This window comes from Akebia trifoliata, chromosome 2, assembly GCF_017979445.1.
Source record: "Akebia trifoliata isolate Shusen 1 chromosome 2, ASM1797944v1, whole genome shotgun sequence".
Lineage (NCBI taxonomy): Eukaryota > Viridiplantae > Streptophyta > Magnoliopsida > Ranunculales > Lardizabalaceae > Akebia > Akebia trifoliata.
Window position 1 is genome coordinate 14,229,549 of NC_141376.1, and position 15,793 is coordinate 14,245,341.

The 15,793-nt window shown below is 36.8% G+C and overlaps 2 protein-coding genes across 3 annotated transcripts in view; both read right to left on the reverse strand.

Annotated features, from left to right (window-relative positions):
* Positions 1-159: 159 nt before the first annotated feature.
* Positions 160-14,175, reverse strand: LOC147409709 (tRNA(His) guanylyltransferase 1-like). 2 transcript variants are annotated; one of them, XM_086431719.1, is made up of 8 exons: positions 14,109-14,175; positions 6,123-6,260; positions 4,528-4,658; positions 4,354-4,398; positions 3,243-3,412; positions 3,010-3,095; positions 2,219-2,326; positions 680-1,479 (listed from the first exon to the last, which is right to left on the reverse strand). In XM_086431719.1, exons 3-8 carry the CDS (start codon positions 4,602-4,604, stop codon positions 1,429-1,431), a joined length of 537 nt encoding a protein of 178 aa, XP_086287845.1. In that variant the 5' UTR covers positions 4,605-4,658; positions 6,123-6,260; positions 14,109-14,175; the 3' UTR covers positions 680-1,428. The 2 variants fall into 2 exon arrangements, with proteins under 2 accessions (XP_086287841.1, XP_086287845.1); XM_086431715.1 differs by lacking the exons at positions 680-1,479; positions 14,109-14,175 and adding an exon at positions 160-617 and having other exon boundaries at positions 6,123-7,146.
* A 462-nt stretch (positions 14,176-14,637) lies between these two features.
* Positions 14,638-15,793, reverse strand: part of SOL1 (carboxypeptidase D) — a 40,974-nt gene continuing 39,818 nt past the window's right edge. The window contains 1 exon segment of the mRNA XM_086431712.1: positions 14,638-15,060. Within this exon segment, the coding sequence (XP_086287838.1) occupies positions 14,732-15,060 (329 nt within the window). The 3' untranslated portion in view covers positions 14,638-14,731.

Consider the following 15,793-nt stretch of genomic DNA (forward strand, 5'->3'; position numbering starts at 1 on the left):
ACCTTAATCTAACCATGAACTTAAGTGAGTTGAATTGTCATTTGCGCCAACATGGCCAATATAGGATCAATGTTACACAGATGGCCAATACAGAGAGTAACACTTCATATAAATTATTCTTTAAATAGGGACAAAATGCCACACTTGCACACTGAGATGTTATGACACAACAAATCATTTCCAAATTAAAGAGTTTTATAAATAACCATCACAATCCTCTCTGTCTTGTCCCAATCATTGGAGTTGAATCCTATTTTGGGTTTGGATTCATGTTAATAAAGGTTCAAACAGAATATTTGGCTTTGGATGAAGTAGAATGGGAGGAACATGAATCTTTTAGCCAACCCCAAATCTTTGGGATAAGGCTTTAATGTTGTTGTATCCATGTTAAGGTTTGACATTATTTTAAGTAGGGTGTTCTTTCTAAAACTTGCAAAGTTACTAAAGTTTTACCTATTCCACATTTGTCCTTAGCAGAGATGAGGCTAATCATCGAGGAGAATTGGGTGATCTCTCCAAAATCTTTCCCCGATGATATCACAGTGATCTATGATCACCTTTGTCCGCAATCTTTTAACAGGATCTCCACCCTCGGTGTGTTTCACCACCTCTTCCACCTGAAAATTAAAATGAAGATATAGTAAAGTCAAAGAAGATACATTCATGACACATGATAATTGAATAATGCTGGAGTGACCTCAATTCACACTTTGCTGACATGGAGATGTGTACAGAGCCATAGATACTTTTCATCGAGATACGAGTGAAAAGCATCTATGGTTCTATGCACACCTCCACATCAGCAAAGTGTTAATTGAGGTCAGTCTGGAAGTCACTCCAGAACAAGTCATAATAATATTTTTAAAGGATGAAACAAATGACAAGATATTTAATTACCGGTATTTTCATTATTATCCTTATTAATTAAATTAATTTAATGGGGCCCTATACTATTTGAAGTATATCGAGTCCACAAATCCTCATTTTTTTGGGTCCGTCGAATCCCACAAAAGGTGCCCATCTCAGACTCTACAACCCATACCTGAATTAATCCAACATAATATTGAACCAAGATATAAATTCCATGGGATTATCATAACTCACACCTAATCACAACTTTTTGGACAAGTGAAAAATATGGCAAACATGTCCTGACTGAAAAAAAGTAGATCTTGGGTGGATTGATCATGTTTTTTTCTAAAGTTTGTACCGTCTTGGACTGTCTCAGCCAAAGTCGAAGTAAAACCTTGATTCCAAAACATTAAATGTTTCAATATTGTCATGGTTTTAATCCTGGCTTTGAGACGAGAATTCAAACATTGGTTATAATCATCCAACTGAATAGACTTTTAGCTAACTTGATATCTGAAGTGGAACTGACGAAACTGTCAGTTCTACACTACTCTCCCTATACCACTTCCACTACTTTTACTTCAATTCAATGAGAGCTTCAGGATTCCTCATTGTTGAAACAGGAAACTGGACAGGTGAACTAAGATCAGAATAAAAGTGAGATATTACCGGAAATTCTGCTAATAAAATAGTTCATGTCAAGCATAAACCCGCAGCAAAAGGTATGACCCAAAAAAGGCTTCTAAATAGTGGGTCAGTGCAAGCTTTGGCAAGCGATAGTGGGACCTATTGCATGTAATAGACGAAGACGAAAAATAATTGGTTTACTGGCCATTTACAGATCTAAATAACAGTAATCATCCAAGGAAATGTGTATTGTAGACCATGAATATGATTTAATGGAATGACTTTGATCTTACACATTTGATTTAATCACAGATTAATATTAAAGTATTTAGTTTAGAAGAGACCTTCTCTGCTGGTCCTAATCATGGTTTAAAGTTTTGTATTATCTTGGAATATCTCGACGGAGACTAGAACAGAACATTCAATGTTTTGGGATTGTTTCAGAATGTCTTGGTTGGATACTCTCAGTTTTTGTCCTGACAAATATGTTGTCTTGAGAAAATATGTAAACATTATATATGCCTGTCTTACATGTTAGTCCATACGACAGAGTCCGACATGTTTTTTTTGTTTGTTTTTTTTTGTTGTTGTTTGGCATTGTGGTGAGCCAAACATTCACGAAATAAGTGGACTCACATAATGCCACAGATCACTATGTGGGATAAAATAAAATAAAAAGCAAGATACAATTGACCAATGTCAAAGATTTCTTCTTTCATTTAATAAGATAGAAAATAACCTTGTCCCTGAAAACACAGGATCCTTTACGGAACATGGCCGGTAGCGTGTTGTAGTTGATACCGAACTGTTGGAAAAGCAATTCATTTTTCTCCTGCGATTGAGTACCCTGCAAAATTATAACATTATGTGTGAATATTTGTACTATTAACTATTAAGCTATTGAACAGGATGAACAATGTTGAAGAAAATAAAGTAGGCAGTAACGAGCAAAACAACAGTGAATATTTTAGCCTATCCCCAAGTATCTAAAGTAAAGATGAGAAAATTTAAGAGAGCTACTATTGCCACACCAACTTTTACTAATGCCACACCAATTTCTATGTAAATCACCAAAAATTAGAACACAATTGGTGTGGCAATAGCAACTCTCAAATTTAAATCCTCTGAAATTTGGAACTTCAACAAAACAATAGATTTTGATCTGCACTTGAGCCAAGCATTTGAAAAAAAAAAAAAAAATTTGCCATGAACTTAGAAAATGTTCGAGTATAGTGCACAGCAAGGGAGCCTGGCGACAATTTCAACTGACACATTTACAAAATCTTCACATCAACAATCAATCAATCAAAAAGGATAGGCCTGCTAACCTACTAATGATGCTGATAGTTTACCAATAAATTAATAATAATAAAAGAATATGTAGAGGAAAAAAAAAAAAGATAAAGCACTTATAAAGAACAGCAGACCAAAAAATAACAAGTAATGCAATGAAGCAGGATTTCAGCACAGAAAACAGACACATCACATGAAAGAGAACATTTTCTTCACTCGTAAACAACATTTTACGACCTTCAAAGTATCTTGAGCCTCACTTTTGGTCTTTCCAGACTTAACCAGCATCCAGAAACAAGTGTTGTATTGATTGTTGATGTGACCTGTAGAATAGAAAAGAGGAATGAAGAATGGAAAGTTAGCCTATTGAAATTGCAAACATGTGTCTTGGATGAAGTTCAATTTTATATGCTATATAGAATGAAGTCGAAAAGATAGGTTCAGCGTCGCTAAGTGAACCCGCTACTCACAATCTACTTGCCTCCATGCAAGATAATCTCGAAGAATCTTAGTTGAAGGATAGCATATGGCCCGTCCATCAAAAGAAGGTATAGACCTCAAGTCTTTTTGCGGAAAGAATTCTTTCCATTTCATGACATAGACAGATGAGAAGAATGATACAGTGATTGACACTATTTTGCTGCAAAGGAAATTTGGGAACAAGTTGGCGATGTACCGAGTAGATCAGATTGACAAACTGCAAGAGAATATTAATGAAATGCATCATATGATTGGAGGACTAGAAAAAATCTGTATCACTAGCTTCTACCATGATACACACATACACAGCAATTAGGAACCACCATTTGAAAAATTCCCATCCTGGAGATCTTCTAGGTCAAAATGCCTGGTTCATCGGCTCACTTGGTTCGAATTCAGGTTCATGGTTTGCCACTTTAGAATGAACCCAGTTCGTAGGGGTAGGTAGATGGTTCGTTTTTTGGTTCACTTGTGCATATATATAATTCAAGTATACAAGTAATAAGTACAATTATAATGTTAAAATTTTCTAAATTAAATAGAAATAAATTAATATAATAATCCAAATTTTAAATATAACAATAAAAAATATAATAAACTGGTTTGGTTCATTAAACCAATTAAAAAATTATTTCGTTCACCAAACCAAAAGTTTTGGTTCGCCGAACCCAATCAAAATTCGGTGGGTTTGTGGTTTGCTTGATTTTACGAACCACTACAAACCATAACACGAACGGGTTCGCTTTGTAGCTGTTCATAGTTCGGACTAGTAGCAACGAATTGGGTAACATAGGACCAAACAACTGGCCCTGTTAGATCATCACATACACGTATACTGTTGGCCATTTAAAAAAATACTTTCTCTAGATAACTGTAATAGATCACATTGTCAGGATCATGTTTGGCCCAATAATACTCCTATTTGGGCACCAATGTAATGGTGGCACCTAACCTCCATATACGTGCACCTTGTGTACAGAGCAGGCAGAGAGGATGGCTCTGTCCTTTTCTTCCATCCTCGCTTGAGTATTCCTCAAAAAATCAACAAAATGGAAAGATGGAAATTATAGGAAATAAAAAGGTAAAAGATTGGGAGAAAACCTGGCACGCCTTTGATAAAACTTAGATGTCTTGTTGAAAACGAAGCTGGAATTATTATGTAGAACAATATAAGAAACTTCAAATGTCGGAAAAAAAAATTAATTATTTGTGATTGCGGAAATAAAATCATGTGAGTAGAGCTATATGCCCATGAATTATGAAAAACTTCAGTACCTGTACTCATCACTGACCCCGTATGAGAAGAATATATCTGGAAACTCTTCTAACATGGCTTTTGCACAGGAGTTCATGAGATTCGAAGCTTGCTCATCATTGGCTTTTCAAATTCATGCTCATCAGAAAATCTACCAAAAGCCATATAAACGAGATCTTGAGTATTGGGTGCCACATCTTTGCATGATAACTAAATAAAAATTCCCAACATCTCCCAGATTTAATATTTTATATGACTGGGGAAAGTTAATAGTAGATTTGTATAGAATTAGAATATTATTTTCTATATCTTCATTCATTACTTCATCCGTACACTTTTAGGAAATCAGCTGGTTCAATGAATATTATAAGGAAACTAGAGGCATGCAACCATAGGGATTAGTCCATATCCCAAAAGGGATGTGGGATACCCTATGTTATCCAATGCAAACATACATGCATACATATTATGAAGAATTTTCAGAATTCCTCATTAAAGAAGTATATCTCCACTTGAAATTCAGTCATAGTAATGGATCATTTTTGGTCAGGAGAAAAACTGAGAAAATTCGAAAAATTCAAACTTTCAAGGTCAATGTTTTATTACGGTCTCGGTAGAAACTGGAATTTTCTGCCTAAACATTCCAAAATGGAATGAAGTTTTGAAATACGATACCGACTGCACATGAACATTAAGATGAAGATGTCTGCACTTATCAACCTAAAAGTTTTGTGCAACACCTAGTAAAATCCCAAAGATCATAAGAGATCCCATGGGATGATTCCAAAAATTTATCAATTAAAAAGAAAGCTGCTATTAGCACCCCAACTTTGACTTATTACACCACAATTTCTTAAATTATTTATCATACCCCAATTAAAGATTAAAACACAATCTTCAAACATTACAAAGGTTTGGCTCAAATTATAATCTCAACATTATAATACTTGTCCAGACAATTTCAGTAGTTGTTGAGAGTTATGATTAGGCTCATATAGAATCCTAAACCCAAAAAATAGAAATCTAGCCGCCGGGGGGGGTGGGGGGGGGGGGGGGGGTTACTATTCGAGCTTGTATTGGCACCCCAACTTTTACTTATTCTCAACCATTCACTTATTTTATTTATTTTTAAATGGGGTCCAATAAGTAAAAGCAATAGCAGTTCTCATTAAAAAAAAAAGGATGATACTAACTATTTGAACTATAAGCGAATGAAACTATGTTACGTTTATGATATGTCCCTAACCAAGGTAATTATGACGGTCCTCAATCACTATATCTGGACAAGAAGCTGGCAATCCAATGATCAGATGATATCAACCATTCAAATTTATTATATTGATGAAAACAACTCTGATAGAAGTCAGAAATGAAAAAGTCAATAAATTTAACGTTTAAAAGGACCAATCAGAATGATTTTTAAAGAAGTAAATCCCTTGTAAGGCCCATTCACTTGTGGAACCAAATTCACCCATTTTTGATAGTCAATCAAAATACACTTAGATGAGATATTGTATTTGTGTTGTAGTACTCAGATTCAAGAAACTGCTGATCATGTAAATACAATTTAATTTAGTAATTATAGAATCAAATGAGTAGAAGAAACAAAGTTTACTCGTGAAAATGGCGACCATCAATTCTAACAACGATCCATGTTGATGGCATCAACTTGTGTTCAACTTCAAAGGACTTTACGTACTCATACTTGCTGTTTGCCATTGAGAATCCAACTGACCCAGATTTCCTACAAAATCTGTGTCACTCTGAAATCCACAAAAAATCTGTTATATTGCAAAAATAAATAAATAAATAAATAAGCGTTATAGATAGAAGTTGTTCAACAAATAAGAGATTCACACAGAAAATTTGACAAACATTAGGTGAGCAATCTCTCAAAAGAAGAAGTAATGTGTTTCATAAAAAGCTTAATAAACTCGGTTTCTTGTCTCTCAACAAGACAACCTTCTACTGATGTTTCTACCACTAATGCTTTCAAAAGTACTAGATTCATTCAAAACCCTAGTTTCCTAGAATCTAGATAAGTAATTTTGAAGAACAATCTTGAAACCCATCTCCGTAGATTTGTGAGTTTAGCTGTCTTACAGTTGTTTTGCCATTACTGATTCAAAAGCAGTGCCTTTCAGGAAATCAGTAGCAAACCCTTTAAAGAAGATTTGAACACACAGAACACACACACACACACACAGCTAAAATTGATTGAAAAGCACCAACCATTGTCAGGGATGCGAAGATGTTTGGGAAATCTTATGAGGTTAATGCATTAACCTCATAAAACAGAGTCCTTTATTTTAGTATTCATATATGCAGATTTGAGACGAAGAAAAAAAAATTTAGAGTATTTATTTCACTATTTTTGTCAGAGTCGTGATTATTTGACTTAAGGCGTGGCATCCTTAATTGAATTACGTCACGTGACAGTTTTGGAATTTGTAGATCGGCTCTCTTCGAAATACAAACGGCATCCTTTCTGGGAATCGCTGTTTTGTATCTTAGAAGAGCATATTTACGATTTTCGAACCTATCACGTCAAGTAAATCATTAAATTTGCCACGTGCCAAAATCATAATTATCAGTAGTATTTACATAAATGTCATATTTGACTATCATTGTTTTTTATAAAATATATTTTAAATATAATTTTTATCTCCACTTATTTTCAATAATTATTATCTAATATTTTTAAAAAAATTATTAAATATTTATAAAATCTTAAATTCAATCGATAGAAATCTAAATAAATAAAAATTATTTTTTTAATGTCCAATACTTTATAAGGCTGTTTGTATTGTCCAACATTTTTTTTTCTAATAATATATCTCGTTTTATTGTGTAAAAGATTAATATGTCCTTATCTTTTTCATTAAAAGACAAAACGATGAGGGGTATTATTGGAAAAAAAGTGTTGGACAATACTAACATCCCTATGAGGTCTTAGACATTTTTCTTTTTGTCAATTAAACAGGGGTTAGGAAATCCCACACCAATTCCTTCATTATACATCACCAAATTGCACACAAGAAGGTAACTATCAGAGCCATCGTTTAATGGCTGTCTGTTAGCAAGGATCAATGGATGGAGAACGATCACCTAGAGGAGTTCATTTCTCTAGGGTAGCTTGGGCAAGTGATGTCGCTGATCTAGAACTAGTCAAAGGAGAAACTATAGAAGTTAGTGAGGATGGGGTTTCCTGGACTGATTTTGTTGGAGTCAAGGCTACATTGAAAGGACCAAGACATGGCCCTACCACTAACTCAGTGTCCAATGAAGCTGGATCTAGGAAAGCTAAGGAATGCAACAAAGATACTCAACCGTTGGAGCACATAGGCTTTCGGACAAATCTAGGTTGGGAAGCTCTAAACTCAACGACAAAAGGGGAGGTAACCAAGGGTATTAATAACTTCAATATAAGCAGAGGGTCGGTCACAATAGAGAGAACCAATGGGACATGGACTAACAAAGGTGGAGAGACTCTCAAACCTTGGGCAAAATTGTTTGGCTCAACAGCTTCGACAAAGAACTTAACTAAGATACCTTTCTTCGAGTCCACCAGAGATGGCAAAGATGTGTTAATCAATTGCCCTGCAGATGTTTTGGATTTCTAAATGGGACAACTGCTTGGTACGACATTTTTTCAATGCTAAATTGCCTTTCTTATTAGTGAAAAATAAAGTGACCTCCTTGTGGAAAGTAAAAGGCTCCCTAGAGATTTTCTTAGATGATAACAAACTCTTCTTTTTTAGATTTGGAGAAGAAGATGACATCCATGATGTTTTTTAGAGAGGCCCCTGGTTTGTTGGAGGGAAACATATGGTACTCAAGCGTTGGGATCCTCTAGTGGAATCAGAAAAGAGAGAAGCAACCTCCATCCCCATGTGGATCAAGCTCTTCAACCTTCCTAAACACTTGTGGACCCCTAGAGGTCTTGGCTATGTTGTTAATAGTGCTGGGAGGCCATTGTACATGGACAATGCCACTGAGGATGGCAGTAGGCTCTCATTTGCCAGAATTTGTGTGGAGATCAGGCCTGACTCAGACCTCCCCAGAATCCTCAAAGTAAGAATCAACAAGGATATTCGTGTTGATGTGAGGGTAGAGTATGACTAGTATCCCCCAAGGTGCAGCTCTTACATTATCTTTGCCCACTCAAACTCCAACTGCCCCAGTGCTAGGAATTCGAAGCCTGTTGAGTAAAAGAAGAAACCCCCAAGAGAGTGCACAACCGAGAAGAACAAACAAGAGGAGGCCACCATTGTTAAACCAAGTGCAAGTGATTGGCAGCAAGTCAATTATCAGAAAAGAAGACCCAATGCAACTGTTGGAATCATGATCAAAGAAACCCCATAACCCATTGAGAATAACAACACATCAGTAGAACCCATAGAAGCTAATGAAGACTCTGAGAAAGGGGCTATGGAATGGAACAACTATGTGGAAAAGGGGGAGTTCTTCGTGCCCCCAACACCTAAAACCAATGTTGAGGTTTCTAAAATTATCCCAACACCCCATACTCAATGTCCCTCAGGGAGTTTTACAAGAGGAAGAGGGAGCTCTAGACCCCCTAAGAAGAGGAAGAAAAAGAACAAGAATACCTTTCCTACTAACAGGTTCCAAGGCCTTTAGTGAAGCCAACCCAGGTATGAAAACAGAGAGCATTCAGCCAATCTTAAAGACTAAAGGCAGCAACGGGAAAGCCTACCCAAAGATTAACAAGGAGAAGGTGTATGATAGAAGAGAGGGAAACATTGACAGAAGGACTTATTCAGAGCCAAGTGCAGACACTGCTATAAAAGGGAGGGGGAAAACCCACCCGGTTCCCAATGCATTTTGCCTCCTAGAATGTTAGGGGTCTAAACAAACCCTGTAAAACACAATGAGGTGAGGAACCTTGTTATAAAGAAGAAGTTAGCAATCATTGGCCTAATTGAAACCAATGTAAGTAGCCAAAATGCTGATAGAATCATGAAAAAAGTTTGCTCCTCGTGGTGAAGGATTGATAACTACAATAAGGCCATCCATGGCAGGATTTGGGTTTGTTGGGACCCAAACATCGTGAACATTCTACTCATTAGTAAAACTGAACAAAGAATCCATGTCCTTGTCAACTCTAAGGGAGGCAAGGATTGTTTCCTCTCTGTGATCTATGGGGACAACAAAAGAGTAGATAAGAGAAGGCTTTGGGAGGAAATGGTTGATACCTCTCTTGTGATGAGAATGCCTTGGATTCTCATGGGGAACTTCAACTCTGTCAAGAATCAATTTGAGAAAGTGGGTGGAAGGAACAGTAATCGTGCTGCCTCTAGGGAGTTTACAGAGTGTCTTTATAATTGCTGCTTCATTGATATCAAAGCCCTTGGGGCTAGGTTCACTTGAATTAATAAGCAGGAATCTAGGAGGATTTGATCCAAGTTGGATAGAATTTTGGTTAATGTTGAGTGGGTGGATGAAATTAATTAAGTTGAAGGGTTGTTTATGCCTACTGGCTTATCGGATCACAGCCCATGTTTAGTGAATACCTCTAGAACTATGTCAGGCGAAAGAAGCCATTCAGATTTTTCAACTATTGGGCTGATGAAAAGGATTTTCTTACTGTTGTCAAGGAAGCTTGGGACATGAGAGAACATGAGAATCCTCTTTATTGATTTACCATCAAACTCAAAGCTATCAAGGCTAAGTTGAAAGCCTAGAATAAAGCCAAGATTGAAGATAGATTTAAATCCCGTAGAGAAGCTCGTAGTAGGCTAACTGCTGTCCAATTCACTTCGCAAGCGAATCTTCAACTTGCATTCCCTACACTGGTAAAGAGAAGGCTTTCTAATGCCTATGCTAATATCCTTATAATCCAGAAATCTGAGATTCAGCAGAAGTCAAGATTCAATTGGCTAAAACTTGGAGACAACAACAATGTATTCTTTTACCACTCTCTGAAGGCTATGAGGTCCAGAAACAAGATCACTAGCATTGTTGGGAGAGAAGGTTATCTTATCATTGATGTTGCAAATCTAGAATTGGAAGTAGTTGAGCACTTTAAATTCGTTATGGGCTCTAACAACACGAACAACATTCTGGGCAACTAGAAGATTGCATCCTTCTCTAAACATTTTTCTAGTCTAGATCAAGATCTTCTTGTCGCGGATGTTCAGGATAGTGAGATTCGTAGTGCTCTGTTCAATATGGATGGATTCAAAGCTCCTAGCCCTGATGGATTCAATGTTTGCTTCTACCAAAAAGTTTGGAACATCATCAAATTAATATCTTTAAGGCTATCAAGTGCTTTTTTTGGAGTGGCAACATGCTCAAAGAAACCAATGTAACAGTTATATCATTAATTCCTGAAATTGATTTGCCAAAGGAACTTCCTAATTTCAGACCTATTTTTTGTCGTAACATGCTTTATAACATTATCTCTATAATTCTTACCAACAGGATCAGTCAGGTGGTGCACAATCTTGTAGGGTTGAACCAATCAACTTTCATCAAAGGAAGAAGCATCTCAGACAATATTTTTTTGTAGCCTTCAAATTCCCTCAAATCTTTATTTATTGGGTGATGGAGTGCATCTCGAGTGTGTCCTACACAATCTCCTTCAATGGCTCATTTGTTGGGTGGTTCAAAGGAAAAAGAGGTCTAAGACAATGCGATCCTCTGTCCCCGTACCTAGTTGTCCTCATTATGAAAATTATCAACTCTTTATTCCAGGAAAATGTCAAGTGTAAGCAGTTTGACTTCCACCCCAGATGAGTGAAATAGGAGATTACTCATCTTTGCTTTACGGACAATCTTTTCATCTTCTTCAAGGGTAATAGGAAGAGTGTTGAGGCAATTCATTCGGTTCTGATTGAGTTTAGCAACTTAACTGGTTTGGAGGTCAATCCGGATAAAAGCTTGATCTTTCTTGCTGGAGATAATAGATTCTTAGATGATGATATTGCAAATATTCTAAGAGTCAGGAAAGGGAATCTCCCTGTCAGATATTTGAGGCTCCCCCTTTTTCTTCTAGGCTTTCTGTTAGACATTGCCAACCTCTTATTGAGAAATTTTCCTTGAGAATAAACTCTTGGAAGGGCAGATTCCTATCTTATGCTGGAAGATTGGAGGTAGTCAAATTGATTTTTCTTAGCATCAAAGTTTATTGGTGCAATTGTTTTATTCTTTCGGCGAAAGTTGTTTGGGAGATGGAAATAATTTGTGCTCGATTTTTATGGGCTGGGCCTGATAACCAAAAAGACTATAGCTCGGTGTGTTAGAAGGACGTGTGAAAACCTATTGTTGAGGGATGGCTAGGCTTAATGAGCATTACTGAATGGAACAAGGCTTCAATCACACGATATGCTTGGATGATTTCTTTGAACCAAGACTCCCTTTGGCTGAGATAGGTCAAATCTCATCTATTGAAAGAAAAAAAAAATCTGGACTCTTACGATCCCTAAGAAAGCCTCTTGGAGCTGGGAAAAAATCCTCAAAACTAGAGACAATGCCTTCAACAACATTACTCATCTCATTGGCAATGGATACTCCACCAAGATTTGGGATGATCCATGGCATCCCATCGGCATCCTGAGTCCTATGTTCAACGAAGATCTTACCTATGACTCAAGAGTTGGTCCAAGGGCTAAAGTCTTGACCCTGATCAAGGATGGTAAGTGGAGAGTTTCAGAGGGAAGAGATGGCACTTTGCTTGAGATCTCATATCAGCTTGGTCAAGTTCCAATCCACTATGGAGTTGTAGATAGAGTGGTATGGAAAATGACTGCCAATGGCAATTTTTCAGTAGCTTCTGCCATTCAATCGACCCACTCCACTACTCCTAGACCAATCTAGGCCTCCTTGGTGTAAAACAAATCTCAATTTTCGAGGCATAGCTTCATTGCATAGCTAGCCATGAAAGGTAGGCTTAAAACATTGAAGAAAATTAATGAGTGGGGGCTTAGAGTGAATGTTACTAGCAAATTTTGTAGAGGTCACGTTGAAGACGATACTCATCTCTTCAGCCAATGTCCCTTTGCGAGATGTATATGGGTTGATATCCTTAAGAGATGCCTTCTGAATAGAGTGTAGAGGACTTGGGAAGAGGAAGTGGATTGGGCTACGGCTAACTTCAAAGAGAACTCTATTATCCATAGGAGGATTAAATAAGTTGCTTTTTTGCGCTTTAATTTATCACCTTTGGTGGGAGAGATGCAATCGTATTTATCAAAACAAATTCAAGAGTCCATCCTTGGTGCTCCATAACATCTTGGAGGATATTTAGATTAACTTTAAAGATGGAATCGACAATGTTGAGGATTCGGATCACAACAGGGCCTTCATGCATACTTGGGACTTCCAAGCATCCTTTTCTCACAAAAGAGGAACATTTTGCTCTTGGAAAAAACCTCAGACTAGGTGGTGGGCTCTAAATGCTGATGGTGCTCTTTCCCCCTTGAGAGGTGACTATGGAACTATTATTAGGGATGATGAAGGTACTATGATAGGTGCTCTTGCCAGAATGGATTCTCCTAAATCAATCTTACATCATGAGTTGCTAGGAATCCTCAAAGGGATCCGTTTAGCTACAGCCCATCAATGTTCTCGTATTGAAGTTCAGTTTGATTCACTTGTTGTTGTTTGCATCCTTAACAATGTTTGGAATCCCCCTTGGCATGTTCACCATCCATGTTTGGTTATCTCAAGGTTAATCTCTTCCTTCCACGAAGTAGTTTTCTCCCACATATTTAAAGAAACTAACAGGGCTGCTGACCTCCTTGCATCTATGCAATTTGTTGTGGGCTGCCATGTGATGGATTGTAGCTCTATTCATATTGATCTCTTGTCGAGCCTTGATCAGGATCGTAGTGATTCACGATTCCTAAGGTTGTAGCTGGTTTGGGTCTGCCTTAACCCAGATAATTTCCCAAAAAAAATAAAAAATCATATTGCACATAATGACATGAAAGTGTGTAAGAACCATAAATGTGTTTAATCCAGATACGATTCAAAAGACATTCATAGTTCCCACACACTTTCACGTCCGGTTGCAAGGTACAATCTTAACGTCACTTCAGCATTATTCTTTTATAATGCGTTGAAGGCATCCTAAAGTGGGTACTTTTGTGAATTTGGGATGCCGTAAATACACATGGACCAACAGGAATGTGATTTTCCAAAATTCGCACTCATCTTTCTTCATCACACACACAACAAAGATTTAAACCTTGCCAGAAAGACGTTAGGAATTTAAGGAAAAGTATTGGCTACTGATCCAAACCTTGGATGATCTTATTTAAAGCTCTTTTAAGCAATCTGAATCAGAACAAAAAATAAAACATAGTAGCAGCCTTGGTCTAAGAACCAGTTTTCGGGATTGAATTGGTGATCACCAGGTTCCATCTGAATCAGGGGTTCTACCCCAAAAGAGCCAAATCTTCCTAGTCAACTCAAACCAATTTGGACATCACCTAAAATATATACGTATATGTAGAGGCATTATTTCGCTTTCTATCTCAAGATCTTGATTTGGATCGAGATCCGACAAATTAATCACAAAAAGAACGAAAGAGAGAAAGAACACAGATTTTTTACATAATTCGACAAACATGCCTACCTCCATAGGTTCATGAAGTCATACCACTACATTTTGAATCTCCCTTTTACATGATCTCATCCCCCCCATTTTCTCCTCATTCCCCTCCCTCCCCTTTTACAATGGTTTTACCCACTTTTTATAGAAAAGAAATCCCAATCTTCCAAAAGAATCCTAATCTTTTTAAATTCTAACAACCATATTTGCTCTTATCCGTATAAGGTAATTCCGTAAGTAGGGAATCCTTTCCTATAGGGATTATTTCCCAATTAGAGAGAATCCAAGTCGAGCAATGCCACGTGGCATGATAAATACCTACAGATACATGTCAATTGAATGGTCTAGATGAGACACCTATTTTATCCTCCCACAATATATATATATATTCAAGAATAGTTGTCTTCTTGTTATAATCTGGATTAAAAGACACTGCAATCACAAAAACTCATTTTATGTTAACCACAAGCATTTAAAATCTTTTTACACAAAAGAACACCTAACGATTCAAACCGATCTTTTTTTGAAAAAAAAAAACAAAAACAAAACACAATTTACAACAAATCAGTCGAATCGACTGTTTCTTGACTAGCCAACATGAAAAATAATGTACACAATCAGTTTCCTTATTAAGTAGCATTGGAGCTTTAGACTACAACAGGTTTTTTCTGCCCTGCAAAGTGTTTTTGTTTTGGGAGCTTGAACAACAATGTCCTTCTCAACAAAATGTAAAGAAACACCAATATTATAATAGCCACACCAAGAAAGATCTCTATGTGAGTCCACCCCGCAAACTCTATGAAGTCAAGATTGCTCTTCTTGTCACAGCTGCATGTGCAACCACCTTGGAGCTGCTTTCGCTTATGGTTTTGATCTTCTACCTCTACCGGGTCCATAACAAAATCGACGCTCATGGGTTCATCTTCTAACAAGATACGTGTGTTCTTTGGTTGATATCCTGGAACCATTGCAACAACTGCAAGCATAGTTGAGAAGATCTAATTAGAATTTTATTGGGTACTAGAAATTTATCTTAAATATAGAAGATATCAAAAGAATTGAGAGCTTGTATTGCAACACCAACTTTTCCTACAACCACCAAAACATGAAATGAAATATGGTTGGCATTTGGGTGCAGGAGACCTCTATTCTTTTAATGATTGTACTCCCTTTCCAATCCTTCTACAAAGTAATTCGATTTGGGCTTCTACTTAGGCGAGAAAGCTTTTGAAGCTATAAAGGTAATGTTATGATGAGCGTGTGATTGATTGAGGAAGAAATCGTAGGTCAGTTGTTGTGGCCGGTGAAGTTGCTTGTTTCTTCCTCTTTTTCTGCTTTTGTTTTGTAACTCTTATGTTTCTGGTCTCTGCACTTATTTGTGATATATACCTTCATTCAATGGTGAATTATAAAAACATGACCGTGGGGCAATGTAACCTATCAAATAATATGATAAAATGCAAATTATCACATTAAAATGAGAAAAAAAAACTGAAGCTCTTGAGTTGTGTGCCTTACAGGATGGTTAAAGCTAACATCCTGAGAAATCAAATTTATGAATCTTTCCTTTTCAGGACAACTTTCTTTTATGACCTGATTAACATTGGTAAACATGAATTTTGAGGACAGACATACCCGGTCTCTTCTGCCAATTTCCATGTTACAAGTTAATTTTCAGATGTAAGAAACTAGTGCAGAGGTTGGTTTGC